This window comes from Mytilus californianus, unplaced genomic scaffold (assembly GCF_021869535.1).
Source record: "Mytilus californianus isolate M0D057914Y unplaced genomic scaffold, xbMytCali1.0.p SCAF_11, whole genome shotgun sequence".
In the NCBI taxonomy this organism is placed as follows: domain Eukaryota; kingdom Metazoa; phylum Mollusca; class Bivalvia; order Mytilida; family Mytilidae; genus Mytilus; species Mytilus californianus.
The window spans coordinates 51,139,221-51,160,098 of record NW_026262593.1 but is presented as its reverse complement, the minus strand read 5'-3'; the positions used below and the strand labels follow the sequence as shown (position 1 = coordinate 51,160,098).

General features: G+C 32.7%; 1 protein-coding gene across 1 annotated transcript; it reads right to left on the bottom strand.

Annotated features, from left to right (window-relative positions):
- Positions 1 to 4,844: 4,844 nt before the first annotated feature.
- Positions 4,845 to 12,248, bottom strand: LOC127720275 (calmodulin-like). Its single transcript, XM_052226783.1, has 4 exons — positions 12,223 to 12,248; positions 11,589 to 11,732; positions 5,820 to 6,062; positions 4,845 to 5,297 (listed from the first exon to the last, which is right to left on the bottom strand). Exons 2-4 carry the CDS (start codon positions 11,656 to 11,658, stop codon positions 5,266 to 5,268), a joined length of 345 nt encoding a protein of 114 aa, XP_052082743.1. The 5' UTR covers positions 11,659 to 11,732; positions 12,223 to 12,248; the 3' UTR covers positions 4,845 to 5,265.
- Positions 12,249 to 20,878: the final 8,630 nt, after the last annotated feature.

Here is a 20,878-nt window from a genome sequence, read left to right as displayed (position 1 = left end):
TACAGTACAGTAGAGAAGGATGGATATAGAAATGAAGAGAAGGACGATATAGAACTGAAAGAAGGATGGGTATAGTACAGTAGAGAATGATGGATACAGTACCGTAGAAAAGGATGGATATAGAACTGAAGAGAAGGACGATATAGAACTGAAGAGAAGAATGGGTATAGTACAGTAGAGAATGATGGATATAGTACCGTAAAAAGGATGGATATAGAACTGAAGAGAAGGACGATATAGAACTGAAGAGAAGGATGGGTATAGTACACTAGAGAATGATGGATATAGTACAGTAGAGAATGATGGATACAGTACCGTAGAGAAGGGCGGATATAGAACTGAAGAGAAAGACGATATAGAACTGAAGAGAAGGATGGGTATAGTACAGTAGAGAATGATGGATATAGTACAGTAGAGAAGGAAATAGACTTGGACAGGGAAGAAAAAACCAGAGGCAAGGAAGATAGAGAAAATACGTTCATAGGGAAGCATATGCAAAGAAGTCATGAAGGGCAGAATCCATTATGCTCAGGATCTGATATAAGATCAAGGCAACCTACATTTTCCCTTTTGCCAATGCATTTTGTTGATAGCGCTGCTGTTCAATCTAATCCTTCATTCACTCAGCACACACAATGTGAAGTAAAAAAGAGTTGCTCCAAAAAGAAAAAAAGAAAAGCAAAAGTGAAAAATAAATTTATTGAAACAGATCAAGGGCAAACAAAACTGACAAAAGCAAGACTGCAGGACAATTGTCTAGGTAAATATATTGAAGCAGCCATAAAAGATAAAGGTGGAAATGGAGTGTTGAAGGTTGATTCTTCTACAGACGGTGATGATGACAGGAACTTGTATTAGTGTGGATACTCCTGCGATTTAAATGAGAAAGGAGAAAATAGTTTTGAAAAATGCATTTAATGAAACGGAATTAACAGAAGAGATCACGAACAGTACTTAGAGTCTCAACAGACAAAAGACTCGTGGGAAATGTGGGATTCTGATGAAGAGTCTAGTATGAGTAAAGAATTAGAGCAGTTTGAAATGGATGAAACCAAGGCAGAAGTAATTGTTTATGTAATAGTCTAACTAACCAATTATTATCAGTTCATGATGATACAAAGACTTTGGTTGCATATGACGATGAAGCATTTAAAACTGTTTTTTAAAGCTGATCTTGCAATAAAAGATATGTTTTAAATAGTTTTTACATAGATTTCAAATTGAGTTTATATATAGAATTGTTTCATGAAAATATTTTGTTATGAATGCTTTGATTAAGAAAATCAATGTTAAAATGAAAAACAAATTTACATCACAATATAGTAGTGGTTGAAGATTTAAAAGTTGTTCATATTATGATGGCAGGTTTATGATACGGAGTCTTTCATTTTCTTGGTTATTGGTGATATTTTTATTTGTTAAACATGTTAAAGTTTATAATAAATATTTGAAGAAAAAAAAAAATATCTGAAATTTTATATATCCTGGAATGCCATATATACCAGAAACTGTTCAACTTAAGCTTGCTTTAGGTCGTTGAATCCTTCATTTAAGCCCATTGAGCAATCACCAGAAAGAAGTTGAAGAACAGTAAAAAAAAAGTTACTTTGACGCATTTGCCATTTTCTCATATTTTATGAGGTTTTAGTGAACATCCACTTAGTATTCATTTTCCCCCAAGTGTTTAAAAAATTAAATTTCAAAATAGTATGCTGGAAAGGGTGAAGTACAGTGTACCAGGATAAATCAAAGTCGAAACATTCCACATATCAAAAAACGCCATATGCAGTAAAGTCTATATCTATTCATGATACCCTCATCATAGATACCAGGCTTTAAATTTTGAACGCCAGACGCACATTTCGTCTACAACAGACTCATCGGTGACGCTTGAATAAAAAAATATAAAAGGGTCGAATAAAGTACAAGGTGAAGAGCACTGAAGACCCAAAATTCCAGAATGATTCGCCAAAAACAACTAAGGTAATATATTATTGAGGTAGAAAATCCATAGTGTTCCGAAAAATTTAACTTTTTGTAAACAAGTTGTAATGAGTGTGCTTTTGGATTTTTCTGATACATATCTACTAAGTACTTCCTTTTTGCCATTTTTTTAAATGAACTTATACAATGTAATAGTTTGCCCATACTTTTCTCATAAACTACTGAACAGAATGAATTCATGTTGTGTAAGCAGCTCAACAGTAATGAGTTATAATGTACAGTATATAACTTAAGTAAGCTTTTCGGGTCAGTCAGACACCTACTTCCTACTTTCCGATACTTTAAATTACATATGCGGATATGCTTAGAAAAAAATAAAACAACACGTTATGAATTTCATGCGTACGAAGCGCTTTTCTTGATTAGCCTTCATCAGGAACGCTCGAATATTTGAAAGCCAAGGATGTATAAGAACTGAAACAGTTGGAGAGCTTAATGACCAAAAAGTACCTAAAAATAGCCCAATCCATCTAAGGTCAACTTTGCCTGAGGGAGTTGAAACCTTAGTTTGTATAACATCAAATTTTATAAACAGACAATTTTATAAAAGTTTGTAATAAATAGGCATGTCAGTACCGAAGTACTGACTACTGATACTCTCTGGGACTGATAGTAGCTGTCTTTTTTATTAATGCTGATTCAAGAACAGCAGAAACATATAATACAGCTGTTATGAGACTTGAACAAAAGCTAATCTTCAAGACCATGAAATAGCATCTTAAGAAAAAAATTGTTTTTCTTTAATTCTGTATTTTACTGATAAATGGACTCACTTTTTTAGTCAACATTACACTTTTACTTTTACACTGACAGCAGCAATAGCTGGCGAGACACAGGGTTCCACGGAACCCCTTACGAATTTTTAGGTACTTTTTTGATCGTATATATCCTTATGTATTTAAGTAGTTATATAACCTTGGCTTTCCAAATTTTGGGTTTCAGTGTTCTTGATGAAGATAAATCCAGAAAAGAACTTTTGACGTACCAACTTTACACAGTCTTATTTTCATTTATATTATGTTTTTGACGTTCATTGAGACTACCAGTTTAAAGTTTCAAGCCTTTTAGACGTGTGTAAGAGTGATAATAATTATTCAATTTCAGGAAACGTGTCACACATGGAAATAAGTATCGTTTATATATATCTTCAACCAAACTTACAGATATTTCGATATTTATTATCTAAAAAAAATCTAGATTTTCAAAATATATAAAAATAAGGTGATGTGGTATGATTACCTATGAGACAACTATCCACCAAAGTCCAAATGAAGTGGATGTAAGCAATTATAGACAACCGTACGGCCTTCAACAATGAGAAAAAAAAACAATACCGTATAGTTGGATATAAAAGGCCCCGACATGCAAAATATGAAACAATTCAATTATGCATGTCCAAATGACGTGTGTCGATTTAAACAAACTTTTATTGATTTAACTTTAAAATGCAAACGTGTTCTGTTTCATTTTGATATTAGAATTTCTGATGGCAATTAATGTTCATACTAAAATTCATGACAAACAAGATGACTTTCGACTTCCTTATTTTCTATTCGGCTTGATGACAATTTCCCATTGGTTTCTTATGCAATGTACATCTCGATATATTTAACCCAATATTTAATGAAAGAAAACAAGAATATATAACAATGTTTCCACAGGAACTTTTGTTAGGAGGAACAAATATACGTTGACAGGTACAAAGCACAGAGAAAAGATCACATTCGTATCAATTAAATACGTTTTGCCATACAACATATGCCCCTGAATTTCTCTCTGGTACTCTGGTATCGAGATACTATACCCCAATGTTCAACTCAGCTCACCGTAAACTCTGAAGGTTTAATGCTTTAAAAAATTATCACGAAAGTCGATAAAGCCCGAAAGGTTTCCTTCCTTTTTTACCTGAAGAGTATGTGCCACATGATTGTCAGATATATTATCAATTCCTGCACTTCCCGACATATTTTGTGAGTTAGTAATGACAAAGTCTAATTTTCATTGTTGTTTGTTTGGTAACCTTGGTATTTTTGTATTGTTGTATCTTGCTATATCCAATATTGTTTCAACTACATTGAAATGAATAGTCACAGATGCAGCAACTTCTTTGCTAGTATAGTCATTATGTATATACAATTAAACACAATATAAATATAAAAAGATGTGATTTGATTATAAATTTGACAACTATCAACTAATGTCAAAATGACGACGATGTAAGCTACTATATGTCAATTAATTATCAAAACCCATATCATGTAGACAGCTTTAAAACACCCAACATGACACAATATGAAAATTTTACAGAGAAAACTAATGGCCTAATGTATGACAAAATAAATGAAAACAAATATGATAGACAGCAACCAACGACAACTATTAAATTACAGGCTTCTGGTTTGCAATTGGGACGGGCACATAAATGATATGGCGGCGTTTAACATGTGTGTGAGCGCTCAACTCTCCCCTAATCTTTGATTAAACAGCACAACATAAGAACAAAATATAAAACGTATTTGAATATGGTTTGACTAATCAGATTGGCACGAATCACCATACAAATAAATCAACATATTAAAGACAAAAGACTCAAAGTAACGATCACTAAAAGCTAGTTCAAAGGCATTGACATGAAACAACTAAATCATGTTATCCCTGACTAATGTATCAATCAGTACACAACCAACGGATCTAGAGTAAAGAAGTCATTAACTGTCTGAGAATTCTAAGCATGACCTTGTGCCTTGCCAAAATTCAAGTACATAAATAGTATCGACAATGTTTTTATTCAATGACCTAACTGATACATGTAACCAAAAATGTCTATCCAACTCCCTCGATCTGTTTTCAGTGCCTACTTATTTTCAAGCAAAAAGGAATTCAAAATTGGTAAAGAATCGTTGTATTTGTCCTTCAATATTTGCGTTTATTTCATTTTGTAATTACAGAGTATATATATTTTTTACATTTTATTGAACTATCTGGATCTCTTAAATGTACAAATATACTCCCGAGAAAAAAAATCATGCCTTTGCCTCGATGTCGCTCGATTAAATCCCAAAACGAACCTTAAGTATTTTTTCACGTGAGTATAAGATACAATCTAAGATCACCAATTTAGATCATTCCATTCACTTATTTCGCAAATTAAAATCAAACTTCTTACATTTTTTTTAAATTAAGACCACATATTGTTACGTCAAAAATATGCTAATAATACTGCACAACCAATCATAATGATTAAGAAATTTTTCAGCATCTTTACTCTGTCGTGGTAACTTTTTTTATGAAATCTGAAAAAGAGATGAATACTTCAACTAATTATAAACACAAAATTGTCAACATCTCACAGTCTACAATTCTACGATGTGAACGATGTAAACACAAATATATAGACATGGTATACAATATAAACACGATGTTGACACGATATTGTGAACATTGCGATGTATACGATGTGAACGATGTACACATAAAGGTATAGACTTTGTATACAAAAAATGCTGTTAGTGACCTACCTCGATGCGTTTGACAAAACTCACTTTACGTGTTCTTCTTGCTCTTGTCCATTCTAATTTACCTTGTATATATACATTTTGTAACGTTATAAGAATAGAAAGTTCTTATAACATACATTAATGTTATTGTAAGCTTTATGGATAAAAGGAAGAACATTAAATGAGGGAAAATAAGTTGAAATATAAAGGAAAATTTAAATTGAAATCTTATACACCAAAATGAGAGATCCATGCTTTATAAAGTGCCTGTGGTTCAGACTTCAACTTTTTTAATATTACACAAGTAAATATATGTACCGTCACAAGATATTTTGTCATCACCATCCGTGTCGACCATTTCTATCATCTCCTCCGTCTCTTCCCATGTCATTTTCTCTCCGAGATTTTCCATGATGTGTCGGAACTCTGATACTGTGAGATAACCTTTTCCGTCTTTATCAAAAACTCTAAAGGCCTCTCGAATATCCCTAGCGGTTTCTTTAGAGCAAAACTGTTTCGTCATGATTGTCAAAAATTCATCAAAAGTCACTCTCCCATCCCCTTAAAAATATGTTGGAAATTATATTTTTTTAATATATTATAACGATAACGAGACATATTTTAATTAACTGTTCGCCATTTGCATTTTTAAAATTCTGTGAATAGCTTGACACATAAATAAAACAGAAGAAATACATATATATGTAAGACTCAGATCAACGTCTGTATAGGATCTAATCGACGTCCGTTCATCAAATCGACGTCCAAAATCTAGATCTGACGTCATAATGAAATAAGATTCCAAGTCAACGGCCAATTATATGACCCTCTAATCGACGTCCAATATTTGGCTTCTTTTAACGGACTTCTTCAATGATGTCACAACTTTATTTAAAGAAAACAACTGTTATATTCCTGATTTGATAAAGGCATTTCCCGAATACAAATGGTTGGTTGAACCCAAAAACTCAAAAAGTTGTTAAAAAAGATCTAGCAGAGTCGAAATGATAATACTTTTCAACAATTCGCCGTTTCAGAATCTAATACAGAAATATTTTCAAAATCGTACACCAAAACATTGTGATTGGTTCAAAACGTACTAAACAATGGAAATTCAACCAATGATGTAACGTTATTTTCATTTTGGTGTACGAACAATGAGATTACCCATAGTCCTGTAGATTTTAAAGAGGCGAATTGACTATACTTATTTATTCTGTCTAATGTTTGAGACTGTATATTGCCTCTAGATGTCCTTCGGTTATCTTTATATTTTGGTTCCTCTCCATCCATGTCCAGTGCACAATGTTAAAACAATATTGTCGACATCGCGATATTTACAATGTTAACACGATATCGTGTCAACATCTTTTCATTGTATGAACTCTTATATGTACTGTTTACATCGTTGACATTGTTAACATCGCGATGTATACAATGTTGTAAATATATCGTGTTTACATCATGTACATCGCGATATCAACAATGTTAACACGATATTGTGTCAACATCGTTCACATTGTAACAATTGTTATATACTGTTTACATCGTTAACATCGTATACATCGCGATGTATACGATGTAGTAACGATGTAGTGTTTACATCGTTTACATTGCGATATTAAAAATGTTAACAAGATATCGTGTCAACATCGTTTACACTGTAACAACTCTTATATACTGTTAACATCGTTAACATTGCGATGTATACAATGTATTATCAATATCGTGTTTACATCGTTTGCATTGTAGTGTGCACGATATGGTGTCAACATTATTTATATTGTTTGAAATGTTATATAATGTTTACATTGTTTACATCGATATATTACAATTTTTTAAAATATATTTTATGGATTATAAATGTGTCGAGTTTTGTGATTGGATAACAACACAGAGATGTCAGTTTTTATATATTCAGGAAACTGCCGGGGTTATATACTACACTTTTTATCCCAATTGCAACCTCAACAACGTCATCATAGCAAACGTTACTATGTGACGTAGTCTTAAGCTATACAGAACATTTAAAGAATGCAAGAGGCTCACAGAGGAAACATAATGACGTGTATCCGTCAATAATATGTTTTTAATTTAAAACCATGCTATTTACACATCCAATACTTAATTTAATGTCTTAAAGTGTTATTACAAATTGTTGCATATATGATAGAATTATTTTCACAGCAAATTATAAAATCCTTCACGTATGCGGAAAATATCAAGTTGAGTTTTTCAGTATTTTTTAGTTGTAATAAAAAGTACATAAAACATACAAACGGTATACATGAAATCTAAACCTTCATTGAAAAATATTCTTAATAAAGAAAAAAAATAATTTGAGAAGATGGAAAACTTGCATTTAAAAGAATTACACAAAATATTAAGAAACAATAAACAATAAACATGTACTGAATATATATACTCCATGGTGAATATTTGAACAAATACCTGGTACTGGAAAACACAAAAGTATATACTTGATATACAATATAAACACAATGTTGACAATGTGAACGATGTAAACACAATATTGTCAACATCACGATGCAAACGATGTGAACGATGTAAACACAATATTGTCAACATTACGATGTAAACGATGTGACCGATGTTAACACAAAGGTGTAGACATTGTATACAATATAAACACAATTTTGACGATGTTAACGATGTAAACACAATACTATCAACATCACGATGTATACGATGTAAACGATGTAAACACAAAAGTATAGACTTGGTATACAACATAAACACGATGTTGACGATGTGAACGATGTAAACACAAAATTGTCAACATTGCACAGTCTACAATTCTACGATGTGAACGATGTAAACACAAATATATAGACATGGTATACAATATAAACACGATGTTGACACGATATTGTGAACATTGCGATGTATACGATGTGATAGACTTTGTATACAATATAAACATTATATTGATACGATGTTGTGAACATTGCGATGTATACGATGTGAACGATGTAAACAGAAAGGTATAGACTTTTTATACAACATAAACACGATGGTGACACGATTTGGTCAACATCACGATGTATTCAATGTGAACGATGTTAACACAAAGGTATAAACTTTGTATACAATATAAACACGATGTTGTTAACATTGCGATGTATACGATGTGAACGATGTAAACAGAAATGTAGGGACTTTATATATATACAACATAAACACGATATTGACACAATATTGTCAACATCACGATATATACGATGTTAACGACATAAACACAAAGGTATAGACAGGGTATAGATGGGTACAATGTAAACACAATAAGGACACGATAAAGAAGACATTGCAATGTTGACAATATCGACAAAACATCGTGCACTGGACATACTTCATTGTCTTATATCCACATGTCATTTATTTATATGAATATGGAAAAAAAACAACGTTGATCGAGTGGATTAACTTTTTTCACCAATATATTGATATGCATGTACATGTAATATGATGTCGGTGTTTGTCTTATTGTCATTTACAAATGCTTGTTCTAGGATGTTTATTAAGTTGATTATTTTAGACAGGATGTTACCTTCTTTGTTTACCCTTCTTATATACGTCAACTAAGTCTATATGATTTGTAAAATATATAAAGATATATGAAAACAATTAGTTTCTTTAAGCAGCTTTACACAAAGACAAAGCGATTAGAATATATAAAAAAAAAAAAATCAAACTCAAAACAAATAATTAAATGATATATATGACATCGTCGTTTTGGAAATACATGACGTCACATTGGACACTGATTTTAGAACGTGACTTTTCATAGGACGTCGATTTGAGGAAACTGCGTCGATTAGAGACCGGACGTCTCTCTGAGTCTAACATATTTATAAAATTGAGAATGGAAATGGGGAATGTGTAAAAGAGACAACAACCCGACCAAAGAGCAGAAAACATGTACATTGTCGGAAAATATAAAATCAATTTGTACGAGCTTTAGAAACGGGACGAAAAGCGAAGCTCGCCGAGCTTTTTCCTGTTTCGTAGCGAGTACAATTAATTTTTATATATTCCGACAATGTACATGATATGTTGTTTTATACTGTAATTTACACGCGGCACTTTAATCACGGTTCAGTTGTTTAAACCAAATAGTTGTATCTGATTTTTCAAAGAAATCGACAAATTTTAAACGTATCGCGAAGAAGACCCAAAATGAACTGTTACTCAAAGAAATATTCACATTATCGTTTGCTCAACAATGGAGCGGAGTAACAAGAAAATTTAAAAAAAAAAGTGGAACTAAGGCAAACATGTATTTGTGTATCCGTTATTTGTACAATAGTTGGCTGATTGCGGGATGAAATTAAACCAACTACGAATAAAGAACATAATGCCGCGTATATGTCAATAAGAAAATAAAATTGAGAATAAAACCTACCAACACAAAAAGAAGAGATAGTTACACCGATATCCAGGTATATTGAACAGACTTATCGAAAACATATTAGTCATACACACACACAAAAAACAAGTAAATTAATTTGACATAATTTAGATTAGAATAAAAATATGTTGTATACTGACATATTTTTTTGTTTGAAAAAGGGGGGGGGGGGAGGAAATTAATTCTCAGCCATGTTAAAGTTATTTTTATCGATTTCACCATGCAAAAAACAAAACATATCTTTGCTCCGTGTCCGTATACGGGCGACAAACAAATATAACGGTCTGATTTTAACGAGATTGAAATCGTGCGTAAATATATAATTTATATTATTCTTTCAAGTAACTGGTATGTTCACATGGTAAATTATATATCACCCTTTCATTTTGGTACAAAAGAAGAAAAAAACACTCAGAATATGTTTATATCAAATATGTAAATGCTATAAATCTATCTGCTTTTAACAACAGTGTTTTGTCAAGGATCACACCCATAACATATTCTATTTATTTTAACGATGCTAATTGACACAATTTTCTATCGCTTATTTGTTTACTATAATTGACTTTGTTTTACTACGTCTTGGTGGTTTTTCATTTTATTTTTACTTTTGTATTTCTTACAACACTAAAGTCATAAGAATACATTTAGTAGTACATTTTACAGTTCTGCATTTTTCAGAAAATATTAAAAACACGGAGTAGGCCTATTACAAGGTTTTACAAAAGGGTATGGACATGGACCTCTTTTCTACTTAACCTTTTTGTCTTTTTGTGCAGCACTTAAGCTTGTCATTCATTTTAGGACGTGTACGAGTTCCTGCAAATACCATCTACATTAAACCTTGGTCCAGTTGAGAAATCTATGATCTGTGTCCATTGAAATATAATGTTAGGAATAAGCAAATCAGTATACTCTAAATACATATGCAATGTGCTTATTGCTGTGTGTTTGTTTATTCCACATTGGCTAGAGGTAAAGGGCAGGCTTGAGATCTCACAAAACATGTTAAACCCCGCCGCATTTTTGCGCCTGTGCCATGTCAAGAACCTGTGGCCTTTGTTAGTCTTGTATGCTTTTTTTTTAATTTTGGTTCATTTACATGTTTCGGAGTTTAGTGTGACGTCCATTTTCGCTGAACTAATATACATTATTGTGTAGGGGCCAGCTAATGCCCGCCTTCGGGTGCGGAATTGTCTCGCTGTGTTGAAGACCCATTGGTGGCCTTGGGGTGATTTCTACCCTTTGTTCGGGTTTACGCATTCCTCGTTTCTATTCTCAATTTTACATGAACATTGTCGGAAAATATAAAATTTATTTGTACGAGCTTTAGAAACAGGACAAGCTTTTCACCTGTTTCGTAGCGAGTACAAATACATTTTATATTTCCGACAATGTACATATATTGTTTTACACCGGGCACTTGAGCTTTCGTTGTTTAAATCCAAATTATTGTCTCTGGTTTTTCAAAGAAATCGACATAGTTTAAACACGTACCGCGAAGACGACCCCAAAATGAACTGAAAATAAAGCAAATATTTATGTTTGTACTTGTTATTTGTACAATAGTTAGGCTAATTGCAGGATGAAGTAAAATAAGCTAAAATGATGTAAAAAAATAGGAAGTAGTGAATGACATGATCGTCTTTAGGTTTTACCATCTATATCAATCTCATCTACAATTTTCTTCAGTTCTTCATCTGTTGGGTGTTTTCCTAATGATCTCATAACAATCCCTATCTCATGTGTTGTAATAGTACCGTCACCATCTTTATCAAACAAACGGAAAGCTTCCCCACATTCTGAAAATATGAAAGTAAGGGAAACTATGAGAGTTCCTAACCGACTGAAAATAATGGATAACACTCGAAAAAGTGGAATCATTTTTAAATAATCTACAAAATAAACAATGAAACTAATACCAAATTGGAGAAAAAAACGAAACGAGTCTGAAAATGAAAGCTATATTTTAATCCATGCAAGAGGCGATTTTGGTATACAAGAGCTTGTGAAGTTAAAGAGGGGATTTATTTAGAACATAATTGTCAGTAAATAAAGGCAACAGAAGTATACCGCTGTTCAATAGTCATAAATCGATGAAGCGAAAAAAAAATCCGGGTCACAAACCAAAACCGAGGGAAACACATTAGTAAGTACTTCGGAGTGCAATTAATGTGTATTTACTTTGCTATGTAATTATAAAATAGTAATTTTCAAGTATTTTATGGATTTGTTGTCACCTACTAATTCACCATGATCCGTTTACTAACAAGTTGTTTTTAAATAACTTACCTTTAATTTGCTCTTCGGTTAATTTTTCAACCTATAAAATATTTATTAAACAAATTAGAGACATTAATATCATCAATATAGATAAACAATTATATTGCTTCAAACTAATTAATAACCTGTAAAACCTTGTAATAGGCCTACACCGTGCCTTCTGAAAAATGTAATACTTAATGTATTTTATTTTCGTGTTGTAAGAAATATAAAAGATAAAATAAAGTAAAAACACAAGGTCATGTTTTTCTCTGATTGTTTATGACGTCTTTACATTAAATTCATTGGGTGTTGGATGTGTACTGATTGATATTTTAGTCTTAGATACATGCTTTATTCATTAGTTGTTATTGGCTTTGAACTAGCTGTCAGTAACTGCGAGTACTCTCAGATCTGTACTTTGTGTCTTTTGTTGTTAAGGATGTATAAGTACCCTGCCACGTCCGGTCTGTGTCTTTGTTTGATGTTTTTCTGCTTTGTATCGATCTGATGAGTTTAGCATTTTTCGACTGATTTTTAAAGTTTGTTCTTATATGTTATGCTGTTACACCACTGTCCCAGGTTAGGGGAGGATTGAGCGCTCACAAGCATGTTTAAACCAGCCACATTCTTTATGTTCCTGTCCCAAGTCAGGAGCCTGTAGTTCAGTGGTTGTCGTTGGTTCATGTCTGTCATATTTGTTTTTCGCAAATTGTTTTATTATAAGTTAGGCCGTTAGTTTTCTCAATTGACTTGTTTCATATTTTTCATGTCGGGGTCTTTTATAGCCGACTATACGGTATGGGTTTTTCTCGTTGTTGAAGGCCGTGCAGTTGCCTACAATGTATAATTGCTTACATCAACCACATTTGGATAGTTGTCTCATTGGCAAGCATACTACACCTCCTTATTTTTATATACATGATATTTAAATATTTATACACCCCTTGCTTAAAAACTTTGATATTGAGCGTTCTATCCGGATCATAAAAAACGTAGGTGAAAACACGATCAAAATAGGTGCAATTTGGGTACCCTCACGTTAAATATTACGCAAATCTACTGCAATACATTAAATTTAAAGATACAATATTGTAAATTCAGAAATTATTGCGTGTATTTATTATTGTGATTTTTGAAGAATGAACAAACATGAGAGTTTTTTGCGATTTTAGAAAAAACTACTGGTACTTACAAATAAATACTGTATGTATCAGAAATCAGATTGCGAGTTCTTGTTATTGCGATACTCAAGGAGTCGTACTTTCCCCATTAACAAAAACCTCGCAATAGCATCTGAAGTTATGAGAAATTCATAAACTGAGATCCGCAAGTATAAAACACAATTACAACTACAATGTTATTTCGTACCTCGAGTTTCGTATACGAGTGTTCATTAGTTGCTAGTATTGGATTGAAGACGGCCTTTCTAACCATGAAAATAACTTGTTAAATTTCGTGCGTCCGAAGCACTATCCTGGATAACCTTCGTCAGGTCCAGATAAAAGTTTCCATTCTGTGTTTATTTTGTAGATGTATCCTTATTTACTTTATAGTTACACCAATTTAATTTTGAATCCATATTGAATCATAGAAAAATGGTTTGAACAGACCTCCAAACGATACATGATTATGTAATGAGGAGTACGCACATTGCATCCATGTTTAAATTCACATCCTTAAAAACCGAATAACAGATGTTTTGTTTTATTTCTTCAAATCTTTAGAACAATTTGACATTAGTCCATGCTTACTATTCATTTTTTTAAGAAATGCCGGGATGCTTGTGACATATATTTCTTTGCTCATTTTTTAAATGATGACTTTTTGTGGACGTCGCAAGGCGACGTTTCCGTAGATTTTACCTTTTCCAGTTAATACTTCATCTGTTGGTATATACTGTGAACGTTTTGTGTATATTTGAATATATATATACCTATGTTGAAAGACGTGTATAATGTCAAATCATAAAAATACAAGTTGTTTAGTCTCACAGAAAACTTGTAAGATTTCCGCTGCTATTTTTGCTGAATAGGTGCAATTTGGGTAATCGGTTCAATTTGGGTACTGTGACGTAAGTTACCGTTCAAAATTGTGTATACAAGAAGCACGCAAGGGACCGTAGTCGTCGCAAAAAAAGCTGTTTGTGTGTGTACAAAATATTTTTACAAAGGGCATATCCTGTTTTGCAAGACATTTCAAATATTCTAATATGCAAAACTCACCATTATTGATTATCTCAAACGATCAGGTACTGTACGTTGAAGTAGCTAGAAGGTTATAACTTTGACGTCATCGAAAATTGACGTCACTAACAGTACGATCACGTTACATGATATTGCAGACAGAATATATCTGCGCACTGTTTATAATAAAAGAATTAGTGGACATTTCTGTGAGCTCGCTAAATTCATTCTACTAAGCTGAGTAAAAAAAAAATATAGATCAAAATGATTTATTAACCAAGAACGGAAGATACCAAAGGATATAACAAAAAAACGGCGAAAAGACAAACAACAGTCTATAAAACATAACATAGAAAACTAAAGACATAACATGAACCCCATCAAAAAAACGGGGTTGATTTTTTAAAGTGCTCTGGAAGGGTAAGCAGATCCTGCTCTACATGTGGCACTTATCGTGTTGCTCATGTATAAGTACAAATTCGGTGATGCGTTTATTTACTAAGATTTTTTCCCCCATATAGCTATATGACACAAAGAATTATTATAAAAGGCAGAATACAGCAAGGGCACAATACAAAAAACATTATCAAAAGAAAACCCAATTTCTAAACAAAACTTGATTAGTAACAAAACAAATGAATTCCTTTTTTACTGATCTGTTATACTAATCGTGTTGCGAATGTAGGAAAAAACGAATAGGCTATAGCTGAACAAAACTTGTAAAACGGAACATACTGAAACACTTACAAACAATAAAATATATTTTTTGGAAGGATGAGCATTTCCTGTGTTGCATCCTATGTGTCACAAAACAGTAATTATTTTTGTCTCAACATATGACCTAATTTTTTCACGGTGCAGCTGCCAACGTAGTTTTAGTTATCAAGTCCGCCTTTTAACCTTTTATTATAGCTAGATTTTTAACATTCAACTACATTCACGCAAATAGACCAACAGTTGAGGAGTACAAATAAAAACTATATTACTGAAACCATTTAAATAAAGGCGGAAAATCAATCTAAACCGAAACTTGATATTTACTTGTATCACATGACATGTAAGAAACCCGAATAAACATTTGATTAAAGTATAGTTATATGATGATATGGATTCACACCATACGATATGGTAATGTAATTGATATATGATAATAAACTTATTTGTTTGGAAGAAAAACTTGATCATTACTAGTTATCAAAGTCATGTAAAAAAACCCGGATTAACACCCAAGTGCAGTGTAGATATATATGCAGATTTGGATTTACACCATACAAGATGGTCATGTATTTGATATGTTTATAATCTATTTCTAGGGTCGTCAAGTTGGTAATTTATTCCTTATTTATTCCTTATTCGATACTTATTCCTTTTTCATTATTCGTTACCTATTCGTTACTTATTCCTTAGCGAATAAGTAACAGGGTATCAGTTGATCGAGAAGACGGAGACATATGATCTAAGAGGGTAATTTCAACTCACCAAACACATGGCTAGCACTAGAGATAAGAAAATAAAAGAAAAAGATTGACCGTATAAAAAGCGAATAAGTAACAGGGTATCAGTCGATCGCGGAAACGGGTACATACGCGCTAAAAGGGTAATTTTACCTCTACGAACCAATAACTATCACCAGAGACAAAAAAAAAAAAAAAAAGAAAAGAAAAGAAATCATTAAAAGGAAGGAACATATTAAAGGCGAAAAAGGAACGAACAGGCAGCAATTAAATAATAACAGGGAATCAGTCAAGTGCAGAAACCGGTACATTCGCGCTAACGGCAGGGTAATTTCACCTTCTCGAACCAATATCATACACAAGAATTAAGAAAAGAAAAGAAAAGAAAAGAAGCATTAAAAAGGAGGGGGCAATATAAAAAGCGAAAAAAAAACCAAATAAGAAACGAATAAGTAAAAAGGAATGAGTAACGAATAAGGAATAAGTAATGAAAAGGTAACGAATAAGGAATAAGTAACGAAAAGGTAACGAATGGAATAAGTAACCAACTTGACGACCTTACTACTTGTTTGGAAACTTTCTTTGAGTAAATTTATAGGCAAACTGCAGAAAAAAAAAATAACGAAAGAAAAAAAGGTGTATAACTACATTTTTTAAATGAGACAGCAACCTAACGATACAATCATCGAAAGGACAACTAAAGTAAAGGTCAACAAACGGTCTTCAACGATGGATAAGATTATATTCAATATGTCAAGTTCTAAATCGTCCAACGATTAGAATAGTTTTCAGTAAATTTTAGAGACAACTATCAATTCCTAAAATGACAAAACAAAATCAAAATATAACTATAGACATTCATTAAAAAGTTTCCTGACTAGAGACGGGTATCTGGACACGTGGCGCTGTTTAAAAATAGACTTTTGAGAGCTCCCTGTCACTTTTGAGACAAGATTTGCAGTGTAAGTCATTCAACGCCAATGAGGTACTCTGCAATCAAACGGTTAGCCATATTTAGTGAAAACTATTATCAAAAATGTTTTTAATATATCAATTTATCCGAAAAGTGAAAATATGATACTTTATATGGCTTCATATTTTATCTTATTGGAAGAGTTTTCTACACACATTCATAAAAACATCCACCAAAATTTCCTTTGTGAAAAACAAATGGTAAAGTGATTACAAACTAATCTAAATAGTGATAGAAAGTAAAAGTAAGACGTATAAAGTTTTCAGAAAATTGAGGACGAAGATTAAACATATTTATATTGATACAAGTGTTTATTTATCATAATAGCAATAAATCACCCGTTCGGTTAAACAAACACCATAAACCTTCAATATTGATAATACCTATTTGAATTTTAGATAAACAATCATCAGTTTGTTGAACCAGTTAGAAGCTTTGATTAAAGAAAAAAATAGCTGTTTTAAAGAAATATTTATAACATTTTTTATTCTATTTTACTATCTTAAAAGAGGGACGAAAGATACCAGAGGGACAGTCAAACTCATAGATCGAAAACAAATTGACAACGCCATGGCCAAAAATAAAAAGACAAACCGACAAATAATAGTACAGATGACACAACATAGAAAACCAAAGACTAAGCAACACGAACCCCACCAAAAACTGGGGGTGATCTCAGGTGCTCCGGAAGGGTAAGCAGATCCTGCTCCACATGTGGCACCCGTCGTGTTGCTTATGTTATTACAAATCCGGTAAATAGTATTATTTTGTTAAGTCACATTCGTGAAAAGGGAGGGTATTGTAGTTACGACATAAGGAACATATCCGATATCATCTGTGAAACGGTTATACCATAACGGTCAACCAACTCGTGATGGCGTCCGTAAATTTTACGAAGGGATGATTTCAACTTCACCATTTGGAACTCTTGGTTTAATAGCTTCCTTGTGAGCAGCAATCCTCTATCAAGGAAATCATGATAGGAAACACAAGCCCGGGAATATCGTATCAATTGGGAGATATATACTCCGTATGCAGGCGCTGCTGGAATGTTGCTTCATAGAAATGGAAAGTTCACAATTGGGAAGCTGAAATCATCTCTTTTGTCGTAAAGTTTTGTTTTCAACCGACCCTCATTGTCAATTTCTAGATGTAAGTCAAGATATGAGGCACACTTAACTGTATCTGTAGTATCCTTTATCTCTAGTTCGATGGGATAGATTCGTTCAACATAGTCACCAAATTTTGTATTATTTAGTGAGAGAACATCATCTATACAGCGGAACGTAAAGTTAAAGGATATTGCTAACTTCTTATCTTTCTTCCTAAGAAGTTCCTGTATGAAGTCAGCCTCATAATAAGTCGGCAAGAAGAGGGGCACAATTGGTCCTCCAACACGTCCTCCAAACGTAACAAATATGTTGTCAATCAAGAAAGGATGTATTCCTCCCCAAGACAAGATACTTGTTTCTACGTTCGCCATTCTTTTTAATGAAACAAAGTAATACCAACTCTTTCAATTTGTCTTTTAGTTTGGAATTGGGAATACTTGTGTAAAGTGTAGAAAAGTCAAATGTTTTAATACTATTGCAAGATGAGAGAGTCTTAGATTGTATGTACTCTAAAAGATCTTTGGAATTTTTTAGTATCTGATTCACGCCACCTCTAGAATAGGCAGTTTCACAATAACTTTGGAGCCCGGCTTTAATTGCTGATAGAATAGATGTTAATAATTTAGAAAGAGGTTTCGTGGAGCACTTGGAAGACCCAATAATATACCGTTGTTTGTAAGGACACTTATGTAGTTTAGGTATCCAATACAGTGATGGAAGATCCAGTTCTTCATCTTTGGTTGAAATTCCAAAGGAACATAGAACAGACCTATGATTATCCAGGATTTCCTCTTTGGTAATGTCGTGAGGGTATAATTATGTTGAGTTTCCAAGTGAATTGTCAATACCCGATTCATTTATCAAGCAGTTTATGTAATGCTATTTACACACACAAACGATGTTGTTTGGGACTTTATCTGCGGGGACAACAACATATTTGTCATGGAGGTAGGACAAGTGTTCTGCAACATTTGGGTCTTTAAAAATTGACGTAGCGCGGGTATTGATATGCTTATTTAGTTTCTTAATTCAGATTTGTATCAACGACCTCACAGCCTTAATCCATTCGGAAAGAGTATCTACGTCTTCTTTCTCGCGTTTAGCCCATTGCCTGGCATAATCCTCGACTGAATCCATCAGTATTTTGAAGTTGTATTTCCAATTAATGGATTTAGGCTCACGATAGTTCGGACCTTTGGATAACAAATTTCGCAAGGAAGTGTTATTGACAATGTTGAGGTCTCCGGTAATAACGTGGCCAGCTGGATTAATAAATTATTAAGTTTCTGTAACTTCGAGTACATGTATCTGTTAAGTTATGCATACACAACACTAAGGAATTGCTCTACGGTTATCATATTTAACAATTATCTTGAAAAAAATGAAGTGCACAGAGGAAATCAATTAAGTAGTCTCATAGGAAGTTATAAATATTTATGCCTTATAAACTCTCCCTCGATATAAATGCTTGTCTAAACTTGAATCAATTCTTTATTTAATTCTTTTGCTTGATATTTTTTCTTGCAAACACGATTTCAATAGTTATAACAATATAGCTTATAATATGGTGGCCAGTAAAGGCCATTTCGTGTTTTCGCCCTTCATATTCTATAGGGTGAAAACGCGAAAACGCGAAGTCAAAAACGCGAAAACGCGAAGTCAAAAACGCGAAAACGCGGATTTTTTCTTTCCGATTTCACGTTTTCGACGTTGCGTTTTCGCGTTTTCGCGTTTTCGCCCTATAGAATATTTTTGCGGTTTACAGTTGCTCTGACTATCTGTGAGTATTATAGTTGTTTTGATAATTGCTTTCAGCGAAACATTTGGGTGTAAACAATCATGTACGGGGAATAACTGATATAATGAGTAAATCGAGACCTTCCATTATTCTAACTTTATTGTATAAGTAAATTAGGAATTAAGCGTAAATCCTAGGCAATAAGCTAACGCCTAGACATTAAGTTATTGCCTGAAACTTTCCAGCATTAAGCTTATTTCCTAAAATCTGTTGATGATTATTCAACCTTTTGCCAAACATAATTTCAAGCAATAAGTGATCTTTAGGCTCCGTGTTGAAGGCCGTATTTTGACCTATAATTGTTAACTTTTTATACATTGTGACTTGGATGGAGAGTTGTTCCATTGGCACTCATTCCACATCTTTTTATTTCTATTTTTATTATATTTCAAATTTTAATATACATTAATTTTAAAAGATTTTCAAATTTTAGTATTTTGTCATATGCATAACAGTAATAACTTGTATTTCTTTGTGATATTACAAAAATTGATATGTTTCAAACAAGTGATTGTATCTAATTAAAAGCGGGGGATTGATGATTCTATCTAAAAATTGTTTGAGGAAAATTCGCACTTAACTGGTCGAGCTTGTTTTGATCTGGTCAAAAGAAGACAATTGTAGATATAAATTTTTTCTCACATCATCTTTCCATTGATTTTATTGGATATGTTTATTTTGTTAAATGCTCCCAGGTAATCTTGTCTTTTTCAATTCATAATCTGTATTATTAGCATTTAAGTAACATGTCTACTGAAGACAAAGTTCTAGAATTTTTGCGGTCTAAATTTGAATCATTGAATACAAGGAGCATATACCCAAGATGGTACTATGATATGTTGGCAAAGATTGAACTTTTACCTTTTAGAATCCCCAGAAAAGACGGCAACTACAAATGTATAGACTACTGCGATTAAAAAAAGAATGGCATTTTTAAAATTCATTCTTTTGTAGGATTACACTGAAAGTTTCAGTATCTCATCCAAACTAGCAGGTCACGCTATCGGATAAAAAGGCCGGAATATAAAAGGGGCTCGAAACCTTCCTGGCATTACATCCATAGATAATTATGAATCAGATGATGACATAACATTTACAATTACTGGTGACGTATGTTAACTTTTATGTTCATATCACAACGGTACCATAAAAGGGTACCGTGG